Source organism: Crocodylus porosus, unplaced genomic scaffold (assembly GCF_001723895.1).
Source record: "Crocodylus porosus isolate Cpor-Errol unplaced genomic scaffold, CroPor_comp1, whole genome shotgun sequence".
Classification (NCBI taxonomy): domain Eukaryota; kingdom Metazoa; phylum Chordata; order Crocodylia; family Crocodylidae; genus Crocodylus; species Crocodylus porosus.
Window position 1 is genome coordinate 23,913,658 of NW_017728915.1, and position 25,961 is coordinate 23,939,618.

The window sequence follows — 25,961 nt, forward strand, 5'->3', positions numbered from 1 at the left end:
TTTTTCCTATTTTTAATGAAAACCTATGCAACCCAATTTGCATGTAAAATATTTAAATCAAAGCAAGAAAATGCTAAGATCACCCAGGAATCTTTCTCCGACAAAATGGATAGAGGGGACCCATAAGTATTCCCCTAAAAGGGAATAAACCATACCCATTTTTTTCTGAGGTGTGCAAGATTAGTGTGTCTGATAATACTTGCTTATTTGAAGCATATGTATGTAAAAGAATTTTAATTCAACACATCCTGCATGATGCAGATTTGTCAGGATCCATCCAAGAGCACCTCCCTTAACATTGAGAACTTCCTAATACGCATCATAGAAGAGAGATCAAGATTGATTACAAAGAGCTAGCAAAACTCTTAATTATACTTTAGAGTTTCTCTGTTTCTTTTGAAAGAGTAGGTATCAAATGATTGATTGCCTCTTAGAGAGTGTTTGTAGTTTCTCTTGTGAATAGAAAGTACTTCACTGGCAGTGCACACATCTTTTAGAAAACTAAGATTAATAAGGTACACAGTATACACATACCAGATAAAACTAGAAGGACAAATTTAATTGCAAGACTTTCCTTCACTAAGAGAAAAACAGAACAAGATTTTAGGTTTGATCATGCGGTTTTTTTGTTCAGCCTTAGAGAAAATGTCAGTTATGTCTGATGTCTCTAATGTCAGTTATTGCAGCATTTGGACCACTAACCCATTCAGAAAATAAACAACACAGCAAAATGAATTTACTTTAGTTCCAATTATGTGTATAATAGTTGTTATTTTAACCTAATAGCTCTTTCAGATGAGGGGCTCTGACAGGGGTAGCTGCTTTATAATCTAGACTCCAGTCCATAGTACAAAGTACAAATGGGACAGGGTTAAAAAAATTAAAACAATTAAACTGCACAGCTGCTATTGGAGAGATCTAAAAAGTTCATGTGCAATAAAGGCAATATGCAGTGGGTCAAGTAGGGCCTGACTCTGAAAACTTGATTCAGATTTTAAAAATCTCATTAAAATAAGCAGGAATAATCAGACAAATAAAGGATAGCTCATTTGTGAATTTCCCTTGGTATTTTAACCTGAAATTATTGCTATGTGTCGGAGTATAATTTCTGTATTTAGAATGTGTTCAAGTAGCCATTTCCATTAGGTATCCTATCACAGGCAAGTTTTTAGACAGGTTTTGAAGGAGAATAGTGAGCTGGTTTTGTAGATGTTTATGGCAGCTTCTCCCAAGCATGAGGAATGAGTGAAAGGACAAAGGTGTCTGAAAAGTTTTAACAGAGGCTGGCATTAGAGCTCATCAGGGGATTTTATACTAAATGAGAGAAGATAGTGGAGTGGGGGTTATGTAATCAGTCTCCTGCATCAACCTGATCTCAGAATTTATACCAGAGAAGCTCTGCAGCATGATAACAAGAGCAGAGGAAGTTGACCTCAGGAGTGAGTCACCATTGCCTTTGTTATTTTGCTGGTATCACTTTATTATTTGTGTTGCAGTAGCACCTAGGGATCCTAGTCATAAGAGCTACTGTGCTAGACGTTGTACTAACAGAACAAAAAGATAGTTCCTATTTCAAAGACTAGAAAGCTAGCTACAGACAGACACAGGGAGCGCATAAAGAAACGATCACAATGATGGGCAGTATGACTAGCAGTGACCTTTATTGATGGCTGATGCATGGGAGAAATGAAAGACTATTTCCTTACAGGGATGGATGTAGCAATCATTCTAATTATTAGATCAGATCCTATAGCTGGGACCAACTTTACTGATTTCACATGCTTTCCTTCTCATTGTTTATATGTTGCAATTTAACCTTTCAGGATCTTAACAAACCACTTATTAATTAAACTCTTCTGGATTTATTCAAGGATGTTGCCAAAGGTGTTCATATTCAGGTGTTTGAAGAAGAACACACAGCTCCTATTTCTGAGTGCAGTTTGACTCCTGATAACAAAAGGTGATGTTTCAGTTGTATTAAAGAGCAAAAAATACTGCTATTCGACCGAATGTTACATTTTTACAGCAAGTGGAAAAACTCTATATAAAACTCAAAATAAATGAGTTGAGTATTGGTAGAGAGAGCTGTTAGGAAAGAATGGTTGGATTCTCTTACTAATTACACAAGGACAGATGTATTAAAGGTGATTAAATAAGCACAGACAGAAATAACTGTGATGAAGTAAAGCTATTATTGACCAGTACAATGTAGTGCATGGGGCTGTGTCATATAGCCTGCAGGGATCCCCACAGATCTGGAAATTTGGCAGTGTAGGAGCAGTGGCACTGTTAATTGCCACAGCTTCCAGAGTAGCAGTCTGGTTGTCACTTCTGCCAAATTTACAGGCCCATGGAAAGCTGTGTGGGCTGGTTGACACAGCCCTGCAGGGTAGATTCAGCCCCTAGGCAGAAGGTTGAGCACTGCTGTCTACAGTGATGGTTTTTTTGTGGCACACAGCTTGTCTAACTTTGATTGCAAGGTCCACAGGGCAAGGAATATGTCTTTTATTCTTTGTTCTTAAAGCTCTATGCAAACGTTTACCATTTAATACATTTTTAATAATTATGAATTAGCTTTGCTTCATTAGTACAGTCTGACACTGAAATGTCATCTTCATTTAAATTCTCTCCTGTCTCTTGCTTATTAACATTCTGTAGTTTTATAATCAAAGTATTATCATTCTGCTATTTAAAGAGGAGCTGCATTTTATCCAGTCATGGACATTTGATAACCAAAAGCAACTGCAGCATACATTAACATTGACATTACATAGATCAAGCAAGAGTATAATTTCTGGCACATTGCTATCATGAGCTCATACCTTAGTTGAATTTCAGTCAGGTTGTAAAGTTGACCAAGCCCTCTTGGCAACCCCAGCAGCAGAGCTACAAAATAACTTTTTGCCTAAGATCTTGAAAATGGCAGTTTCATAATATAATGTCCTTTAAACCAATTTCTAAGTCAAAGTACAGTCAGTATACAGTCTGGATGTGCCCTTTTGTGCTATGGAGTCTGTATTTAAGAATAGCAAATAAATTATTTGATAACAAGTAAGTACAAGTACAATGCAAATAAAAGACCTTAAAAATAAAATTGCATTTTGAGGTAATCAGAAGATTAATATATGAAGTTTGACTTCCTGTTTTTTTTATTCATGTAATGGATTTAAAATCTATTTTCATGCAGAACAGTGGTATTTAGTGACATAGGAAGTTGTTCAAAAGCTGAAAAATGAAGTTTTCATGTTAATAAGGAATAATGATCATGTTCCATAATATTTAGTGTAAATGCCTATTTAAGCAACTAGGAATATTTAAGAAAGCTGTGAGCGAGAAATAATTATACAAGCTCCCATTTAATTGAAACCTGTAGGTTTCTAGTAAAGTTTATTGAATGGCTTTTTATGTAATGTGGCTTTGTGTTTGTGTACAGCAACGTGTAATACAAGGTTTACCCAGCAACAGCAACTACTGAAAATGCAACCCCCCACAAAAAACCCCAACCCGTAAGACCTTCACCAAGTAATGACAAGGACACTTACAAATCATAACAGCAAGCATATCTTGATTGCCTTAAAACTATTTTAAAGTTAGTGATAAATAAATAAGTTATAATGAGGTGTAGGGTGTAGCTGTGTTGGTCTAAGGACATGGGCAGAAAAGGTTCTTTGGGTAAGTTTGATATCTTTTATTAGACCAACTCAAATAATTGGAAAAATTCTTCTTTGCATTGACTGTTTTTTTGTATATGGATTGGCCTCTGGCTGCTTTACTCTTCCATCCAGGAACAGCACAGACCAACTGCAGATGCTTCCTCAGCCTCACAAAGGGTATCTATACCCAAAAGCTTTCAAAGAAGAATTTTCCCAACTTTTTGAGTTGGTCTAATAAAAGATATTGGATTTACCCAAAGAACCTTGTCTGCCTAAGTTATAATGAGAAATAAAATTGAGTTGGCTGCCTGTCTACAAAAATTAGGGTATGATTTTTGTGTGTTAATTTATCATAGGAAAAATCCCAACTTTTATTTTCAATTTAACAGACTTCAGCAAAAACTGTATCGTTCTTAGGTAAAGTAGTATATTAAAAAAATCAATCTATTTTAAATTACTGGAGAGTGAGGAGGGCAATTGATTTAATAGAGAATTAAAACTGCTGGCATTTTTTCCACCAGTGATGACTTTCCTTGTTTATTACCTTATAGCGTTTTAAGTTTTTCTTTTTGAATTGATATGTTGTTTATCATTTTAATTAAATTTGTTTTTTAGGGTGATAACATCATCATATGATAAAACAGTAAAAGCTTGGGATATGGAAACTGGAAAAATGCTTGTATGTATTGATATTAAAGTATGTACAGCAGAAATATCAAGCTTCTGAAGATAGAATGTACAGAATTGGTAAAAATGAAATTGTTACTTTGTGGGTCAATGTAGTGTAGCTGAAATTGGTATGTTAGAATTCTAACCTTAGCTTTGAAGGTGATTAACTGTGATTTTTGGGCAAGCCACAATTGATGTATCTCAGTTATGCCATCTGTGAATTGGGTCTAATGATGATTTCCCACCTCAAAGCCAGTTTGAGGTTTATTTCATTTAATACTTGTGAGAATTTTAGTACCTAAATTAGGAAGGCATTATCTGTTTATAAATTTCTTGTTAAAGCAAAATTGGAAGTTGGTTAAAATAAGGGAGGAAAACACTTATCAAAAGTAATTTAAAATAAAACAACAGTGATAAAAATTGTTCTGCCTGAACCTGTTCAGTGGTTGTAGTAGAAATAATAGGAAATAATTTCATTACTAGTCCCTAAGAATAACTTCCAAAATGTCTTGTTTTCTTTTTCAGTGGACAATAGAGCATGAAGGCCTTGTAACTTCATGCAATATTTCTTATGATGGTAAATATGTGGTATCTGGCTTGGACAAAGAAAATGCTATATGTATTACTGATGCAGTAAATGCAACAACGGCGATGTATATCCAAGGTAAGTCTTAAAAATTAGCTATATTTGTGTTCAATTGTTGAATTTTTAATTGCTTGCAAAAATGAGAAAAGCTAAATTAATATTATCCCAAGATCAAATTCAAATAACCTTACTTGTGGTTGGGAGGTAATTCTGTGTAAGAGTATTTCACAGAAGACATAGCACAACAATGTCCTCTTTGTGGCAATGTTTACAGAACATCTGGGTTTTCTTACAAGATATATTTATCCATTTACTCTTTGGCAATGTGGATTCAAATGGGTCCAGGTCAGAGTCTTAACTTTATGTTTTGCTTTCTGTTACTTGTTTTCTATTTTCTCATATCTCTTTCCTTTCCTTTACAAGTGTTTTCTGTACTAGACTCCTCTGAGGCTCTTGAATTTTAATTAGATTTTTCAGGGTCAGATTGGTGCTGCTTGCATTAGTGATTCATTATAGTGCAGTATGACAATAATATTTGTAAGAAAAACAGCTCCCTGCTGTGTTTCTGGAGAGGGATCAGGGCTGTGAATCCCAAGCAGAAGAAGGATTCTCCTCACAGCTCAGAGTAAGGTGCTTAAGTCTGAGAGAGGGACGGAAGTTTAGACATATCCTGTTGTTAGTATTGGCAGCATACTGGCAACGTTAAATGGCTTTTTGCTCAACACACTGGCTTTGTGTGTCCTGGTCAATTTACCTTACTTTGTCCTTGCATTTTATAGTGAGCCTAGGCATCTATATTTGGTCTGCGGATTCCACTATAAAGGGACATTGGGTATGTCTACACAAGACGCTTTACTGCCCAGTAGACTAATTTACTGTATAGTAAAGCCTCACCATCTACACATTCAGGCAGTTACTGTGCAGTAAATTAGACTACTGTGTGGTTAGTTTGCTACCTGTAAATACAGATAGTAAACTAACTGCATGGTAGGTACTGTGTGCAGTAGTTCATGTGTAGACACTATCCAGGAACAAATTTGCTCCTGGTCAGCCATACCACTCAGGAGCCAGCCTCCTACTTGGGCCGAAGTTGGGCCAGTCCCATGGCAGGGATGGCTCTATGCCTGCCCCAGTCTGGTCTTTCAACCCCTGGCCTGACCCTGGGGCCTGTGCTTCTTGCTGCTTGCCCTTGGGCATTGGGTCCCGGAGGAGTGGCCCTGTGCTAGCTGCAGCAGCAACCTGGCTCTGGCCCCCAGGGCCTGCCCCACCACCTGGCTGCCTCCCATGCACTATGCCCCTCTGCTGCAGGCATGTGCTGAGGCCCAACAGTACCCAGAATCTCTGGCTTAGTCCCCAAGGTCCATCAAAGGCCTCACCAGTGCCGCAGACATCATCCTGGGGCACCAACTGGACAGAGAGACTACTGACTTAATCAAACTGGTGTGACGCCATGGTGCAGAGCCAGTTTGCCTAGAGCAGCCTCTCGAACACTCATATATATATTTGAGACCCTGGAAGGCCACATGCAGGAGTGTGGTCACCAGTGGTCTGTGCAGCAGTACTGCATAAAGATCCAGGACCTGTGGAGCCCAGTGGGTCTTGTCATGGACCAGTTGCCAATCTGGGGCTGCCCACTGGACCATGTTCTTTATGCTGGCTTACAGGGACCCTGGATGTAGCTGTACTTTGTATTCCAGCACAGGCAGACTGCTGGAGCCCCTTCCAGGGCCCAGGAGCGATGACCAGTCTGTAGGGAAGGTACCCTCAATGCACAAGGCATAGGTCCCGGCGTGTTTCCCACCCCAAGCTTTGTCTAGCAGCTCTGGGAGACTGGGCCAATGACTACCCTATCCACCTCACTGGGTGTGCATCCCTAGTGAGGTGGACAGGCTGGGGATGGCACCAGCTGTAACCAACTCCAGCTCCTCCCCAAAGGGGGCCACTGGCCAGACAGCCAGGCGCTGTGCCTCTGCCCCCTCGGACACCTCATTGCCACTTGCAGGGACAGACTCAGACCGCTGGGACTGCCTGCCATGCCCATCTGGTAAGTCCCGACAGGGAGGAGGGCTGGGAGGGGGTGGGTGGAAAGGGGTGGAACGTGGCATTGCAGCCACCTGTCCCTGGGCTGCACACCTGGAGCCAGGGGCCCCGTGTGGGGGAAGGGCCCTCCACTACCTTCTCTGCCCTCCCCCTCCCCACCCTGCTTGGCCAACCTCCCCGTGTCCCCCAGAGGCCTCCCCCATAACATGCAGGGAAGTGGGAGGCAGTGCAGGACTTTACGGAGCAACCAGCACCCTCCCAGGTAGGCAGCCAGAGTCCTGTCACATGCAGAAAAACTTGATGGCAGTGGTGATCTCCTCCTTGGCCACAGGCACTCATAGTGTAGACAGAGACACCTGTCCAGGGGGTGGTGTATGTTGCATGGGGCACATAAGGAAGCATGGGCTTGCCTGGGGTGCTGCTGAAGTTCAGTGCCCTGTGCCACGACTGGCTGATCACTATGGTAGAGGAACAGCTGGCAGATTTGTGGGCCTGTACATCCAGGACATTGTGAGTATGTGGGGGAGGGACAGGAAGGACTGTGTGTTCTGGGATAGGCTCCTGGCCCTTGAGGAGAGGCATACTGGCCTTGGGAAGATGCAGGAGGCACAGGAGCCATTGTGGTGGCCTGAGCAGTGGAGGGCACAGAGGAGGACTGCTGGGTGCTGGACACCATCTTGGTCCTAGTGGCAACCTTTGTGCTACCTGCTGTCCAGCCCCCAGGCCTGGTCCCATCTGTCTGTAGCAGCCACCCACAGCCCAGCAGCAACCCCCACCCACTAGTGGCCTTGTGCCAAGGTGCAGTGCCACCAGCAGTGGCCAGGGTCCCCCAGCAACTGTCCCCCCCTTCCTGGGCTACCACCCTCTGCCTGGGCCTTTCCCCCACCACTTGTCCAGTCACCATGCGGCCCCTGAGTGGGAACTTCCCACAGGAGGGTCAGTGCCACACATGGGTCCTGCTGGCCTTGGCCCCATGATGGAGGACAGGGAGACAGCAGTGCAGCGAAAACATTGGTTGTCCTCAACCCCAGCCTCACCGCAGTGTCTGCACCTGCTGTGGCGTGGCCAGAGACTGCGGTGTTGGGCTCCTGTCCCTGGCATCTGTCCTGTAGGTGTCCCCACCCCTGGGAGGGCACACAGCACAATGTACATAGTGTGCATGGGGAAGAGAGTGCTTTATGGGTGGTGGGCAGTGGGGTTGGTGGTGGGGTTTTGTTGTTGAGGAGGGAGGGAAGGATTCTGTGTTTGTGTGTGGGGGGGAAATAAAGACTTTCCAGGGTGCTGGAAAGTGTCTGCAGTTAGTGTGAGTTCAGGGTGCAGTGTGGGCCCGGGGTCCATGGCTGGTCAGCCAGGTGCCCTAAAGGGGGTTGCAAGAGGAGGTGGTCCAGCAGCACCTCTTGCACACGATGCCTAGGCTCTTGCTGCTGGGTGTATGGCTTGTGTAGGGCCTTGGGGGAAGGTGGGGCTGTTGCTGTCACTGCTGCCATAGCTGGCACTCCTGTTGCCAGGTGTCCTCCACCTGCTGTGCCTCCTCTGCCCAGATCTCGCAGAAGAACTCCCTCTGGGCCTTGCATATGTTATGCAGCACACAGGTTGTGTCTTGGGGGATGTTGACTTCAGTGACCTCAAGGTTGGCAGTGAGGTTGCGCCAAGTGTCCCTTTAGGTGGCTGAAGGCGTACTCCACCAGTGCATGGCTCCAGCCTAGGCACTTGTTGAAATGTGCTTGGCATGGGTCAAGCTGGCCAGTGTAGGCCCACATGAGCCATGGCAGCAGCGGGTAGGCTGGGTCCCTGATGGGGAGGGGTGGGACAATCACATTGCCCAGCTGCAGGTCTAGAACACGTGGTGCAAAACACCTGCTTTCCACCAGGGCTGGCAGGGCAGAGTTCCCCAAGACCCAGGCATAATGGGCACTGCCAGACCAGCCACTGTTGACGTTTGAGAAGGCAGCTCAGTGGTCTACTACAATCTGAAGCACAACTGAGTAGAAAACTTGTTGGCTGTAGAATGGGTAATACCTCTGGGGAGGGCAGATGACAGTGATATGTCTCATCCAGGGCCCCCATGCACTATGAAAACCCAGGGCTCAGAATGCTGCCACCTCCAGGGGGTCATTCTCTGAGTATGGTGTGGCCCAGCATGTCCTGGAGGGTGCCACAAACCTAGAGGGTGCCACAGACCTCCAGGATGGCCTCCCCGGCAGTTGCAGGTGGCCAACATACCACAGGTTAGTGGGCATGCCAAGCTTGAGGAGGGTGATGGCCACCTGGGTTTCCATGGGGAGGGGAGGCCATATGGTGGTAGGCTGCCACTCCAGGTACAGGCAGAGCTGGTCGAGTAGCTCCTGGAATGTGGCCTAGGTCATCCAAAAGGAGTCCACTCACTGCTCATTGTCCTATGTGCACTTGATAACATAGAGCCACCAGTCCTGGCTGGCAGGGCAGGCCCATAAATGGCAGAGGTGGAGCTCCAGGAGCTCACAGATGGCACCTGCGGTGGTGTCCATTTGGGTGTCATCAGCATCCCTGCCACGGTCCATGGGGCAGCTAAGGGGCTGGTAGGTGACAGCCGGGGGGGCAGGCCACCGACAAGGCCTGAGCCTGGGCATGTGGCCTCACAACATGTGGGGGGCAGACAGGGTTGAGGCTGATTCGGGCCAGGTGGCAGTCATTGCAATGGCAAACAGAAGCCCATGGCACTGGTCGTTGATGCGGGGGCCTGGTTGTGGTGCAGCCATTGCACGCTGGGCACAGGCTTCGCAGACATTGTTGTAGAGGGCTGTGCCAGCAGGCTACAGACTACTTTGGACCACAGAAGCATGTGGTTAGGGAGCAACATGCAAGGCTCCCTTTTAAAGAGTGCCCTGGCATAAGGCAGCTATGGCCAGAGCCTGCACAGGGGTAGAGCAGGGCAGGGCAGAAAGAGGCCAGGATCAGCCTATTCCCGTAAGGAACAAATTTGCTCCCAAGAGGCTGCACATGTATATGCCTTCCCAGGGCTGTCTTGCTGTGCAGTGTTTTACTGTGTAGCAAGCCTAATGCACATTCGTAGTGCATGTAGACACACCCACTATGTATAAGTAGAGGCCAAAACACTATTCACTGCAATAAATAAGTCCTTTATGGGTTTAGCCCTTTAGGAGTTTGGCCCATCTCAAAGTAGGACTCTGAAACCTACATCTGAGAATCCTGCAAAACAGTGCTTTCAGAGAAGCAGAATTCTGAGATTCTTTTGTTGGTGTTATTTGTTGTAGATCATCACAGAAGCACGGTCACAAGATGCTGCTTTGATCCTGATAACCAGCGAGTGGCTTCAGTCTCATATGATAAGACCATAAAGCTTTGGGATATTGTGGCACAATCCACCACAGTCACAATTGATGAGTAAGAAACAGTAGTATAACTAAACCAAGGGCCATGTGTACCTTTTAAAAGTACCAGGGAGATTTGTGATACAGTCTGTAATAGAGAAAATGAAAGGCCAATTATTTAACCAAACAGGGCAATACATAAAGTGAAAAATATGCAAACAATATACAAAGAAAGGTTGAGCATGATGTTCTATGTATACTTCATGCCATGAATAAGAGATGAGGTACATCTGTAGAGCTATAAGCATTTCTAAAGAGAATAGTCAGAATTTCTAGGTACTGAAATAAAAAGGTGGATAATGGAGAAGGCAAATGATAGCATCTGGTAGCATAAGTAGGGTGGGGAAAGTAAGAAAGCCCCTCACATCCTGATTTAGGGGGGGTGCCAGCAGTATTCTGCAGGGATGAACACCTCTAGTCCTTGGTGCTCAGCATGTCTGCCCCCGTTATCCAGCATCAAAAGCACCTTTGCCCAGAGTGCCAAAATTGCCATTATTGTACAGTAATATTTTGTAGTATAAGTGTGCTATTGGTGTTTCCTAATGATTAGAAATATTATAGGCTAACAATTAACAAATGAGAAGAAGTTAAGTATCACAGGGAGTGGTGAAGAGTTTCAATGGGATAGCAGTGTGTGTAAGAAATGAAACTTCAAAGTCTGAATGTCAGGTTTTAAATGTATATACCTCCTTCAACCAAAAGATCAGTTTTTAACAGGTTCAAACTAGCCCTTCATCATTTAACAAATAAATTGTTAAATTGCTTGTGTTGTAAGGACTCTTTCAGATGAAACCATAACACCTGAAATCCATCCTGCTCATCCTTACCATAAAGTTATTACAGGGCTTTTCTACCATTGGCTCTTTGTCTTAGTATGCAGTTCACCTTGTTCTGGAGGATGTTTCTTCATTTCATTGGAATACATGTATAGAACCCAAACCTGAAAGGTTTTGATTCCCCCACAACTCTAACTGAAATCAATATTATATGAAAATCATTATCTAAATATAGAATATTATAATTCTTGTAAGAAATGAGTATATGAAAATGAAGATATAAAATCTGCTATTAAAAACATTAACAATGGCTTTAAATGAATTCATCCATTTACATTTTGTATAATAAAAACATTAATCATAAATCTTCTGGATAAAAATTACCAATAACAAAGCCCTTTGAAGGATTAGGAATTTACTTAGAATAGGAAACTCAAATCTGGAGTATTTTAATAAGCCTCTTAATAAATTGCAATGAATTTCCTGTAGAGATGCCTGTAACCCTTTCCCCATTGCACACTGTGGGAGTCACTAAGGCCTTATCAGGTTCTAGAACTTCCAGATTTCTTTCTTGGGTCTCACTGGTTCCAGAATTGGAATTTAATGTTAACCTTTTCCCTTAACTGTGTTTAGTTTCGATAGGTTCAAATTTCTGTGTAGTTTCATGAAATGTGATGATAGATGCTGATTATCCAAATGATCAAAGGATGCTTTTGAGGAAGTATACAAGAGTGTCACGTGTATCAGCGTCCCCCGTGCTGAAAAATGGTGGCGGGGCACTTTGAACTAAAGCTTTAATTCAAAGTGCCCCACTGCCATTTTTTGGCATGGAGACACTGATACACATGATGCCACAGTCTGCTGGAGCATGTTTATTTCTGTGCTCCAGCAGACTTGATTAATTGAGTCTGCTCAAGCACGTTGGAGCCAGCTCCCTGCACATCAGTAGGATCCCTTTGTTTCTAATGAAACTGGAGTATGTTATAGTATTTAGAGAATTTATTACTATATTGCTGTGAAAAGAAGCAGGTAACAAATTCTCACCAAAAATCATTAGGATTCAACCCTGCAAGATGTTGAGCACTTACAGTCCAGTGCAGTGGCGATGCGTAGGGGGTGCATGTGCACCGCCTGAGAGTGCTGGTGCACCCCATGACAGCCAGCATTCCCCACTTAGGCGACAGGCAGGAGGGGCAGGCAGAAGTGCTGGTGCCCCCCCAAGAGTGCCAGCCAGGGAATGGGAGTACAAGGAGGACTGCTGGCACTTCCAGGCACGCTGCTGGCACTTCAGGGTTGGCATGACCCCTCTACCTCCGTTTGGTGTGATTGGCTGCAGGGGGACCCCCAGCCTAGTTGGCGTGATTGGCTGCGGGGGGATGGGACGACACCCCCGTGGTCATTGACCGGCCACTGGGGGGCAAGTGCCCCCCCCCCGACTCAGGAGGCACGAGTCGCCCATGGTCCAGTGCATGAGGAAGTGTTTGACTTTGACATGTAATTAGTCCCGGTGACTTTTACAGCACTAATTAAATGCTTAAAGTTAATATTATTTAATGTTCCTCTAGATTTTTAGACTAGATAGTAGTTGCAGGATTAGGCCCTTAAAATATCAAAATAGTTTTAAAAATCACAATACCCTATTGCAGTGGTTTTCTTATGTATTTCAGGGGACATAGCAATGTCATCTCAGACTGCTGCTTTACCTTAGATGGCCGTTACTTATGCACAGCATCTTGGGACAGAACCTTAAAAATCTGGGATATAAAAACAGGGGACTTTCGTCATCATGGACCTATTGTCTTGAAAGAAGGTCATCAAGGTTCTGTTAGTTCCTGTCTTTTTAGCAAAGATGGTGAGTTATGTTAAAGACCATAATAGAACATCTTGAAATATGTACTAGTAGGAAATTTCAGATGAGTCACAGTGGTTGCATGCCAACAATATGACTAATTCAGTTGTCACTTTCAAAATTAAATGTTTTTAATTCTGATTAAATGGCTACCCACATAATCTATGTAAATTGAAATTGATGATCTTATGTTCTGCTTTAATCAGACATCTGAAACACTGCTTAATTGGTATAATCATCAAGATTTACTGTAAAAAGATCATGATGAAAAGAATTTGGTAGAAACAAAATACTGCACTACCTTAGAAATGGAGTGCTTACTGATATTATCCCAGTACAAGTTATTGCACTTAAAGCACTATGTAGAGTAACTACTAAGTATTGTTAAGAATAATGAATGCGATAGACCATGGCACATCTTTTGACAGTACCTTCCAGGCCCAAAAGAACTTTGATATTTTGGAAAACCTTCATGGACTTTGTAAGATGTTGTAGCGGCACACTAAACCTATGAGGTGTTGAGTGGTTAATATTCAGAAAACTTAGATGAGGGCTGTCCAATTTCTAGGTGGTCACATGCCATGTGGGTGGCATGTTGCACAGCACCAGCATGGCTCTCAAACTCCCTCCACTGCACCACACCACACAGGTACCCTGACCACCCCATCTCTGCTCCCCAGCTACTTACTGCACAGTGCTGTGGGCTCCCCCGTGGCCCTCAGCTGCACCTTGCTGCCCTATCCCACCCAGTGTTGTCAAATCTTGCAAGAAAAAAACAACACCGCACTGAAACAAGCCTCAAACAAGTCCAACCCATTTCAAAGAGAGGGGGTTCTTATCAACCCACAACTCTCAAAAAATTGCAATGACATTTCAAATACCAAGCCCAATTCCACTTATGATAAGTGGATTTGGCAACACTGATCCCATCCTGCCCGCTGGTGTGAGGACAGGAAATGGAACCTGAAGGGAGGACAGATGGGGAGCCCAGGGACCTCAACTGCTGCTGCACCTGGAGTGATGGTGGGAAGCAGTGACTGGGTAGGAGCCTGGGGGATGCATATTAACACCTTGTGGAATGTGTGGCTTATGAGCTGCAAGTTTAGATAATCTTGTCTGCAAGGTAGTAATTGTATCCTGAATGAAATAAACTTTGAAGCTGAAGAACGAAATGTTCATTTAGTCTGTGATATTTTATTCCAGAGTTGAAGGAAATACCTTTAAGTTACTGTTATGTTAAATATCCTCTTACCGCTTTGCTTTGCTTGACTACTGCAAGTACTTAAGCTGTATTTGGCTGTTTCACCTCAGAACCAAATCTTCTAAGTTAAATGAGTTAGGTACAGAATCTGTGGAAAGAAATCAGACTGAGAATATACGACATGATAGCACCATGATAGCATGATAGATGGGCAGTAGCTGAATTGCAGATAGGCCTCTGACTGACCACTGGTGTTTAAAATTATTGCTTCTACCTTGAAATTCATTATGGTTCAACAGTTCAAAATGAACTAGATTACTATAATACATTTATCTGACTATCTGCTCCATAAATTAGAAATATACTCTATTATTTTTCAGTCAAAGACATAGATTTGCCTCAGGAAAAGTTTGGAAAACCTCCTAGTACGTGAATATACATAAACTGTTGAAAGCACTAAACTTATCATTACAAGAAAACCTGTAGTAATAAGCATGTGATTTTTTTTGGTAGCAGGAGTGTAGCAATCCTAAAAATGACTTTTGCTATTTTACAATGCCTCCTCAAATTTCAAAGTCAACACCTTTTTTAAATCCTTTTTTTCTCAAAGCTTAGTTATATATTTGATAAATTTAATCTCATGCTGGTTTCTGTGCTGATTAAAAACCACAGAAAGGACTTCCACTATCTTGTTAAAGCATGACTAATACCAGTATATTATTTAAATTTTATTAACGTAGTCTGACTCACTGTTGGAAGGAGTCAAATTTTTTGACTGTATGAGAAAGCAAATTAATATGGTATTCTAATCTTGTCTTTCAGCATCTCTTGTGGTGTCTGGAGCATATGACAAAAGTATAGCTGTATGGGATATAAGAACAGGATATAAAAAGCTAACTTTACAGGTATTGATTCAGTTCTTATTTGATTGCTAGTTTTAGTAAGAAGGTGCAGAACTTGTGTATATTTGATATTAACTAATGTATATATCTCTGTATCTTTTTGGTTACTCCCTTTATACTTATAGATAGGAGTATGCCATATACTTGTGTAATTTTAATTTCATAGGATAACATATTCAGTTATAATGATGAGCAAAATTATTGCTTAGTCAGAACTATTATAAACATATTGCTGGATTTCTCTTTTGTTCCACCAGTTCAGTAGTGTTGACTGGAACTGCATGTCTTGAGAGATTATTTCTTCCATCAAGAAAGCAAGAGTATGGCTAATTTGTGTATTAATATGTGTACTTATCTACACAAAACAATACATTAAAATAATGCTAAAGTTGCAAAGGAAAGCCCTCAAAAGTCAGAAAATGTCATCATTAAGTTTGTGTTTGGATTTATCTACTTAGGAATTTGAAACAACCTTCAAGAAAGCTATACTTCACGGTCAGGGCGGCTAGGGTCTGGAACCAACTTCCAAGAGAAGTGGTGCTGGCTCCTACCCTGGGGGTTTTAAGAGGCGGTTGGATGAACATCTTGCTAGGGTTGTTTGACCCCAGTATTATTTCCTGCCATGGCGGTGGGTCGGACTAGATGATCTACTCAGGTCCCTTCCGACCCTAGAAACTATGAAAGGCCCATTAAAGTCTGAGTACCGATTGCATATGATCAGAAATGAACAGGGTAGGTTGTCTTATTTAAGAGGAATGGCTTGTCTACATATGTTAATCTGGAACAAAATGGAGTGCAAGTTTAAGTAGCTATTCCAAATTAACAACAGACGCAAATCCTCTTATCCTGAATAAAAGCATCTGCCCATGAGATAAATGTAGAATGCTCAGGCATTATCCAACTTTGATGACATTAGGACTGGTCTATTACCATGTGCTGTACATTGGACTGCCGAAGAAACAAACTTATTACCTTTAGACTGTGAAGAATACAGTGGCTTTTACCATGAAAGGGCTGAAGGATTCAGTCTATCAGTTGCTCTGAATACTAGCAGTAGAACTGTAGTGCAAAGACCAAGTTAATGGTTTCATTTGAATTTTTTAGCTTTACATCTTTTAAAGTAGAAAAGACATTAGTTCAAGCATTTATTTATGGAATTGAATTTCTTTAGTACTGCTCTATGGTAATATCCTGGGTGTCTATACATGTGCTCTGGAGTGGAGGGGGGCGGGTGCTTTAATTAGAGCGGCTCTGAGGCCCGCAGTGTTACATGTGTTCAGTGTCCCACACTTCAAAATGGCGATGGGGGCGCTTTAACTAAAGCTTGTTTGACAAACTGTAGTTGAAGCATCCTCACCACCATTTTGAAATGTGGGGATACTGAATATATGTGACATGTAGGCTGCTGGAGTGTGCTAATTAGCACACTCCAGCAGACTCACAGCAGATTTGATTAAATGAGTCTGCTCCGATGTGTGCTAATTAGCACGTGTTGGAGCAGAGCTCTGTCATGTGTACAGGTGTCCATACAGACTGGGTATTGAGACTTTAAAGAACTTGCATTTTGAAACCAGAGTATAAATAAAAAAAAAAATCTTATTTTTAAGTGAAAAATTGTTGAACAGAACTTGAGAGTACTGATCATCATTATTACATCATGATTTTGATCTGGCAGCTGTGATGCTTAAGAATAAACTCCATGACTTTTAAAATAAAAAGTCAATCACTTGAAATGCTCTTCAGGTATCTAATGTTAGTAACTTGTGCATATGGGTTGTAGAGAGTTTCAGTATAATCTAGCAGCCATAGTGAATTTAGTATATTATGATATTGGCAATAAAATTTTAACTCCAGTGATACTAGCACAGCTTACTCTAGAATTTTAAAACTTTGTTTCTGAAAATGTGTCCATTTTATTTATAGATGTAATTGTTATGGCTTTGTGCACAAGAGCAGTAATTTTAGACAGTTTTGTAAAGTTGTGCAGTAACATTGTTTTGGTGGAGGTTGAAGCTGGTATATGATAGCTACCTCTTAATCCAGATACATTTTAAGAAGCAGATACTCTCTCTCTGGAATAAGACAACTAAAGTAATAGAAATGACCACCCTTCAGAACATAGATACATTTAAAGCAAGCATAAAACTGGGACACATGAACAGAGAAGGTTGTCCTGGGCATTGTTTGATGGAGTTGTGTGTATCACTCAGCAGAAGCACTGCATGCAGCTAAAGTACAGGCAGAGGAGCAAACAGAAAGCTGAGCAGACAGCAAGAGAAAGCAGTGGGGACTGGAGAAAAAGTAGAAGTGGGGGATCATTTTGTGCAGAATGTTGTGTACGAAGATGGTTGGAGTTATGAGCAAAGAAACTGCCTCTTGTTTGATTCTGACAGTGTTCAAGCAAACAAAATGTAGTCTATATTCTTTGTAATTAAACTAGATTGTATCAAGGATGTCTCTGATTCTAACATCAGTTTATCTTCCTAACAGAAAATGTCCAAGAACCCAAACAATTAATGAATTTCAAGATGTTCAGAGTTTTCACACGTTCATAGATGTTTGGGTTGGAACAGACCTTAGCAGATCATCAAGTCCGACCTCCTGCCCTGGGCAGGAAAGAGCGCTGGGGTCAGATGACCCCAGCCAGGTGTATATCTAGCCTCCTCTTGAAGACTCCCAAGGTAGGGGAGAGCAACACCTCCCTTGGAAGCCCATTCCAGATTCTGGCAACCCTTACTGTAAATAAGTTCCTCCTGATGTCTAACCTAAATCTGCTCTTTGTCAGTTTGTGGCTGTTGTTTCTAGTTACCCCAAGGGGTGCCCTAGTAAACAGAGGATCTGCTATTCCCTGCTGCCCCCCTAATCCCCCGATGAATTTGTAGACAGCCACAAGATCACCTCTCAGCCTTCTTTTGCGGAGGCTGAAGAGATCCAGAGCCATCAATCTCTTCTCACAGGGCTTTGCCTGTAGGCCCCTAACCATATGAGTGACCTACCTCTGAACCCTCTTGAGGTTGCCCACATCCCTCTTGAGGTTGTCCACAACCCTTTTGAAGTGCAGCGCCCAAAACTGGACACAGTACTCCAACTGCAGCCTGACCAATGCCACATAAAGGGGAAGTATCACCTCCCTGGACCTGTTTGTCATGTACCTGCTAATGCATGATAAAGTATGGTTGGCTTTGCTGATCACTTTGTCACATTGACGACTCATGTTCATCTTGGGAGTCAACAGTGACTCCAAGATCCCTTTCCACTGCTGTCCTGCTGAGAAGGTCCTCCCCCAGTGTGAAAACATGCTGGTGATTCCTTCTCCCCAGGTGCAGCACCTTGCATTTGTCCTTATTGAACTGCATCCTATTCTGTTCCGCCCACTTTTCCAACCTGTCCAGATCCACCTGGATTCATTCCCTACTCTCTGGTATGTTAACCTTACCCCATAATTTGGTATCATCTGTGAATCTGGAGCGCTTTCCATGCCCTCATCCAAATCACTGATGAAGACATTGAATAGCACCAGTCCAAGGACCGAGCCTTGTGGGACTCCACTGCCAACATCTTTCCAGGTTGCTACTGACCCATCCACCACCACTTTCTGGGTGTGACCTCCTAAGCCAATTTACCACCCACCTGACCATGCAATCATCTGTGTCACAGTCACTCAGTTTATCTATAAGAATATAATGAGATACCATATCGAAAACCTTCTTAAAATCCAAGTAGATGACATCCACCTCTATTCCTGCATCTAGGCATTTTGTGACCTGGTCATAAAGAGAAACAAGGTTAGTCAGGCAGAATCTACATGCTATGAATCCATGCTGGTTGCCCTTTAGAATTGCTTTCCCCTCTGGGCTCCCACAAATGTGATCCTTAATAATTTTTTCAAAGGTTTCCTCACGGATAGAGGTGAGACTAAATGGTCTATAGTTACCTGGATCCTCCTTCTGCCCCTTCTTGAAAATAGGAACCACATTGGCCCCTTTCCAGTTTTTTGGGACCTGACCTGAACACTAAGAGTGCTTGAACAGCTGTTCCAATGGCTCTGCTATGCCACCGGCCAATTCCTTCAGCACCCTTGGATGAAGATCATCCGGGCCTGCTGACTTAAACACATCCAGCACCTCCAAGTGTGTCTTTACTAAGTTGGTGCTAACAGTTGGTGGGCTGGTTCCCTCTTTATGCCTGTCTATAATTCAGTTGGGAGATTTGTCCTGATCCGAGTTCAGGAATACAGAGGCAATAAACTCATTGAAGAGCTGAGCTTTGTCCCTCCTATCCATCCCTAATTGCCCTTGTTTGTCTTGTAGGGGGCCTGTGCTACCCTGTGCCTTCTTTTTGTTCCCTGTATACCTGAAGGACTTTTTGTTGTCTTTAATTTTTGTTGCCAGCCTAAGTTCCATTTCCGCTCTGGCCTTTCTGACTGCCTCCCTGCAGGTGTGGGCCAAGTAGGTATACTCTGCCTTGATAGCTACCCCCTGCTTCCACAGCCTTTATTCCTCTTTTTTTGCCCCAAGGCTTTCCTGGGTTTCCCTGTTTGGCCAAGAGGGTTTCTTGGCCCGTTTGCTCCCGTTTGTATGCAAGGGGATTGTCTTCTTCTGCACCCTTAGGACTGCTCCCTTTAGGAATGACCACTCTTCCTGGACTCTCATCTCACCAATTCTCCCGTTCTTCAGTGCTTTGCTAACTAAACTCCTGAGCACACTGAAGTTAGCCTTTCTGAAGTCTAGAACTTTTACCCTACTGGTTATCTTTCCCACCCTATGCCAGATACTGAATTCAATCAAGTGATGGTCATTGTCCCCTAGGTTACCTTGTATCAGTAGATCCCCCACCAAATCATCCCCTGTAGCCAGGACCAAGTCAAGTAAAGCATTTCCCCTAGTGGGAAGGTGAAGGTCCTGTATGCAGGTTAAGAACCTATGTGAACAGCTGGAACTAGCTGACTGATCCTCCCAGCAGATGTTTGGCTAGCTTAGGTCACCCATGATAACCATGTCCCTTGACCATACAGCCCCTGAGAGCTGTCAGGAGAATTCCATGTCCAACTCCTCCTCCTGATGTAGTGGTTTGTAGTAGAACCTCACTGCCAAATCCCTTTCCCCTGGATACCCTTGCATTCTGACCCACAATTCCTCAATTTGCCCCTCCTCTGATCCCATCTTGGTTATGGAAGATGTATATTGCTTCTTCACGTAAAGAGCCACACCTCCCCCATTTCTCCCTATTCTATCTCATCTATACAGCCTATAGCCCTCAATGTTTATTGCCCAATTGTGGGTAGGGTCCCACCAAGTTTCAGTTAGCCCAATTAGATCAAAGTTTTTGTTTGCAAGCAGAAGCGTGAGTTTCTTCTGCTTGTTCCCCATCCTACCAGCATTAGTATAGAGACATTTGAGCCCCCCTGATGGGTGTCCTTGTTGCCCCCCTGTCCTGATGCCCATTGGGCCCCTTAGTACTTACGTGGGCTGTTCCAATGCATGGCTCGTGGTCTATTGATCCGAGGTTCTCACTGTTGTTTGCATCCCCATCCCATGATGAACCTACGTAGGAGATCAGCCAACCTATAAGAGAACAGACTCTTACCTTTGGAAAAGAGATGAAGACCATCCCGTCCCAGGGTGCTCCTTTCATGGAAGTGCAGGTTGTGGTCAAAGAAGCCAAAACCTGCCTGATGACACCAACTCCAGCGCCGCAGGTTGACTTCTCCAATGCAAGCGTTGTGATGCTGACCACGATCGCCGACTGGGAGATTTGATGAGAATTAGGAGGATTGATGAAGTTAAAATTTGCAATTGTTATGCTAAACTGTCTTTTGAAAATGTCTATGGCTTTTTTGCACAAAAGAATCTGGTTGACTTTTTGCTTGTACTGTTCTAGGTTCAGTTACAAACTTTACCCAAATTGAATAGTGTGTTATCTCCATTTCATTACTTTGAGTAGACTTTTGTGCTAGGTTCAAGAGAAACTTTTGGTATGATTCTTTTTCTTACACTAATTCCATGCAAATGTGAATCTGTTGATTTTAAATTATTTAGTCCTGACTTACATTGCTATAAAGGCCTTGTTAAGTGAAAGGAGAATCAAGCCTACTCTTATCAAGTTCTGTGAGTGCCAACAATCCCATTTGGAAGACTTCTGAAAAGGCTAGTCTTTTCAAAACACCTCAAAAAGTAGCTTTTCCTGAAGAAAACACATAGCTTGCTACCTTTTCAGGAAATCACGTAACTTCTTATTCAGGAACATTTCTCTATTCAGGAACTACCAATAATTGGTCAAGGCCCCATTAGCTTAATTAAGCACATGCTTAAGTGCTTTTCTGAATGATGGCTATTCAAATTAAAGTTTTTGAGCAATCATACTATCCAGTTTGGGGTTCTTTAATGGCTTTCAGTTCAGACTCTGAAAAACATTATTATCAAACTACACATTTTCTTGCAGTACAGGTTTTTCACATAACAGCCACTTGTAATTTCCCAGTTCTCAGCAGTCACCATCTGTAACTCAATTTCCTGTAAAATTAGAAGACATCTGTTTAAATGCTAATGTTTCTGCAGCTATGGAGAATTCCAGTTTAGTATCCATGTGTCTATATAAACAAATTCTACACTACTTACTAAAAATAAAAGCACTTTTTAAATGCTCTTTCTAAATGCCAAACTTATGTGCATCATTTGAAATGTATCTTTGCCTTGGTTCATGTCAGAAGAGTATTAATTCCTTCATTTTTTATAAACACTATAAATTAACACTTCCCACATATCAACAAAAATTGGTTTGAACAATAGGAGGTTTGTTGGTATTTCTTTTCATGTTTGAATAACTTCACAATTTGAGTTACTTCTTCATTTTAGATTTCTGTTCTTATGATAAGATACCTGAGGATGCTACTATAAATCTCTATGTGTGCTTAGTGATTAGCTGTGAACCTCCTACCTTGTCTGACGCACTCATCGCAGCTCTTTGTCCCAACCTGCCTTCTGAATTGACTTCCTATACCTGAAATTAGAAGCTGCTGGTGGCTGCCTTGAACGTTCTCCTACACTTCAGGTGCATGTACACGTGTGCTTTACTGAAGAGTAGAGTGATTAGCTCCACCATAAAGTATCACCATTGCATCATCGTCTACACATGCCCTGGCATTAGGGCACAGCAAACTAATTAACTTCACCATAAGGTAGTACTGTTGGGGACAGTACTATTTTACAGTGGAGTAATTAACTGCACTGAAATGCATGTAGAGATGGTGATTGGGCGGGGGGCCAGACTCCTGGCTGTCACCTAAGAACACAGCTCTGCAGGTTCTGCACCCTTGTGCCCCAGGCAGCTCTTCTGCTGCCTGATGCTGCCACCCAGAGCCCGGGACTGCCTTCTCCCCGCCCCCCACCCCCGCCCCATGCCTACTGCTAGCCTAGGCCCGCTTTGCCCCAGCTCAAATGCTGATATCACTGGCAGCTTGGTCTCCTAGACAGTGAACGTGTGTGTGTGTGTTGCCAACAATGCATCTCTTAGCACTAGCAGGGACACTACTCCTTCAGAGACCACAGATGAGAAATAGTCAGTGTCAAGTGTGTGCAGAAAAGATGAGACTGCCTGTGTCTGTTCTCTTGGCTATGAGGATGAATGAGCTTGCACAGAGAATGTACATCACACGGTATGCTAGACTGAATCTATGGCAGAAGTAGTTATTTACCTATAAAAGTAATGAAGCTCTTACTTTGGGTTATGGTTGCAATTTGCTTTACTTGCAGGGTCATGGAGACTGGGTGATGGATGTTGCAGTTAGCAGCAACAAGAAATGGATTCTCTCTTCCTCAAAGGTAGTAGTTAATCTACATGTGGTTTAGAAAACTAATTGGAAAACAGATTTCACTGTATGTTTCAACATTTATGTGAGAAAAATATAGCTTAGTACAGATTTGGCCCAGATAATCTTTCTGTTTTGGTTCTATGACTACTTTAATTATAGAAAATACTAAAATGTTACATGAGGGTATGTATTTTTGGCATGACCCAAAAACCCAGTTTCTTTGATTGCTATAGACTATGTTTTCAAAATTACGACAGGCTTAAAAACATGTTTTTCTTATTCAAGAAATGTTTGTAAGATGCATACAGAATTACTTGTTCTTTGTTTACTTTATAAAGCTTTTTCCCCTTAAACAGCTGTTGTTTCTGTGTTTTAGGATTCTACTTTGAGATTATGGAACATTGAAAACGCTGATCATATACCTGCAGTGATAGAAAATAGGAAAAGAGGCTCACAAATAGTTCAGGTTTTGCTTTTTCCTTTCACTTTTTGTTCAGAAACAAAATATGAAGGCTGGAGAGATGCTATCAAGATGCTGGGATCAAACACGGATTTTACCTTATTTTTTTCTTGCCTTTGCAGAGATCATGTGGGAGTTTCTTGCCTTTGCAAGAGATTGCGGGAGTTTCAAAAAATGGGATGGGAAAGTTTCAAAATAATATTGCCAGTCTTCGTCTTTGTTTAAAAATAGAATTTGGACAAATATTTGTGTGTGCCAGTGTTGCTGCATTTTTAGAAACAACGGTAAACCATCTGATGTGCTTTTCAAATGAAAAAAAAGGCTTCCTGTGCCTGATGCTCTTTGAAGTGACTAACTGGTTATTTACCAGTATTGCTGACCTCAGGCAGTAATGTTAATGAATATAAATCAACATATACTAACTCCTGGGTTTGTGTGTGTGTGTGTGTGTGTTCTAAGATTTTGTAAAGTGAATTATAAAGTAGATTACACTTAGAAAGGATTAACATTAATAGCCTCAATTCCATCAAAATAAATCAGTTACCAGGTCCCCTGCCAATTATTTCTGATGTCAAATTTGCCGGTTCCTATACACTTTTTTAATGAAGCAAATAAAACTAAATGAAAAGATAATATGGAAACTAATCCATAATTTAATTTTTTATCTATTACTTTTTATCAGAGTTTCCTGTTGAATTTAAAGTCCTCAAAATGAGCCAAAGCAATTTTTCTAAACTTTAAATATATCTGTTGCTAATGTGACAGCAGTATACCTCTCATGTCTCTTCACAGTGCCAGACTAGAGTGACCTGGGCCCCCCGGCGCGGCCTGGAAGTCCGTATGAGGTCGTTTTTGAATGTGGCGTCCGACCCTTCGATCCAGGAGGGCGGACACTTTTGGTGGTTCACCCTGGTGGCGGGGCCGGGTGCCACGGATTCAAAACTTCTAGGAAATGTCCGCGGAGATTTTCAGGGACACATTTTTTGGACCTCAAATGCCCATCTTCAGTTCCAGGAGGTGACCCGTGCGGAGGCGCAGCCGGCTGCTTTGCTGGTAACCACCTCACCTGAACACCGGCGGCGGACCGCCGACCCGCGAGGAGCCCTTCCCAAAGGTTTGCCGCACTGAGCGGCGAGCGAAGCGCAGCAGCGGCGCCCGGGGCACGGCCCAGGACCACGGGAGGCCTGGCCCGGGGGGTTCGGGCCAGCCGTGACAACCGGGCTGGGACCGGGAGCTCACGTGTCAAAGTGTCTGCCATCCCCCCTCTCAGCAGCAGGGAACACAACTCGCCTTCGACCCTTGGACGCAGCGCGGTTCTGCCCCGGAGGTTTCTCTCACCAACCTCCTGGAACTGAAGATGGGCATTTGAGGGGGGAAAAGATAACACCTGCTTCGTTATCTTTCTTTTTTGAAGTTTTATGCATAATAAATTGCAAAATAGTACTATGTCGATCCATTAGAAATTAATTCAACAATCATGAATACAGCTGCGTGAAAACCTAGTCTGACTGAAGCCAGTAAGAAAAGGACTGAAGCCTCCTTTCCATTGGCCACTCTACAAATGCGCTTTAATCTGCATTAGCCTATTTTAATGTGCATGAAAGAGTCACAAAAATGTTCTCTTTAGGTAATGAGTGTTAAAATAGGCTAATGTGCCTTTTTCTAGTACCTCATAATAGGAGGTACTAAATGTAATGTGCAGTACTTAAAGTGTTTTAATGAACGTGTAAACACTCCCATTAATTTCAGTGCGGTTGGGATTTCACCAATGTTGTATATGAATCTTGTAGGGCTAAAGCAAGGCTTAGCCAGTGAGGCTATTTCCTTGTCCTTTCGCCTCCATTTCATTAAACCAGACACAGCCTTATGAGACGGCTGGGGGAAGGGGGGTACTGTGTAAGGGTTACTGACAAGATATGAAACTAGCTGAATCCAGTCAACAGAGGAGTCTCATCAACAGAGGAACCTTAGAGGCGGTACAAGGCTTGTTTTTGTAAGATAAGATTCATCTTGGCAAAAATATATGGGGCATGTAGTCACAAGAGTTAAACTTTGGTGTTCACGCTCACTGTACCACTTGATTGGATAGAACAGTGATTTAGTTAATAGGTGATTGGGTATTTTTACGAGCACAAGCTAATCACGAACTAATGCTGACTTACTACAAAGTATAAAATAGTATTATATCTGGTAGGCGGGGTCCCTCCTCGGAGGCACCTCGCTGCAGCAAATAAAGATTCTATATCTGACTTTGGATACTTGCTCTGCGTGATCACTGTCCCAGCCTAGAGCGAACTGCACGTGGCTTTAAGAGCGTAATTCGTAACACCAACAGTAGTTTTATGATATGATAGGTATTGGGGAAAGGGCAATTTTTGTGGTCTGCTTATTTATTTCTGTTTCATAGCTTCTGTAATCCAAAGGATCAGGTGATTTAGCAGAGGAATGGAGTTAAAAGAGCAAAAGGAGGGACTAAAGAGCTATTTTAACAGCTTTCAGTTTTAATTTCAAATAAAAATGTAGTTCTAATCATTGTTATATTGGAGCCATCAGTCACACGGGATGCCCATGCCTGCTATGGGACAGGGAAATCTGGGTGAGGGGGATCCCCTACCCTCCGTCAATGCTGACCTCGTGAAGGAAC

General features: G+C 42.7%; 1 protein-coding gene across 3 annotated transcripts in view; it reads left to right on the plus strand.

Annotated features, from left to right (window-relative positions):
* Positions 1–25,961, plus strand: part of WDR88 (WD repeat domain 88) — a 31,279-nt gene that overhangs the window by 2,018 nt on the left and 3,300 nt on the right. Inside the window, exons 3-11 of one of the 3 annotated variants that reach the window (XR_002101264.1) lie at positions 1,872–1,960; positions 4,269–4,332; positions 4,848–4,986; positions 10,203–10,332; positions 12,763–12,947; positions 14,968–15,050; positions 20,928–21,021; positions 22,799–22,867; positions 23,234–23,253. Coding sequence is in view for 2 of the 3 variants with exons in the window: in XM_019535845.1 (XP_019391390.1) it covers positions 1,872–1,960; positions 4,269–4,332; positions 4,848–4,986; positions 10,203–10,332; positions 12,763–12,947; positions 14,968–15,050; positions 22,799–22,867; positions 23,234–23,323 (849 nt within the window). In the remaining variant the exon portion in view is untranslated. Of the gene's footprint in view, positions 1–1,871; positions 1,961–4,268; positions 4,333–4,847; positions 4,987–10,202; positions 10,333–12,762; positions 12,948–14,967; positions 15,051–20,927; positions 21,022–22,798; positions 22,868–23,233; positions 23,324–25,961 lie in introns of those variants that run through there. The other 2 variants (XM_019535845.1, XM_019535846.1) reach the window with 2 other exon arrangements.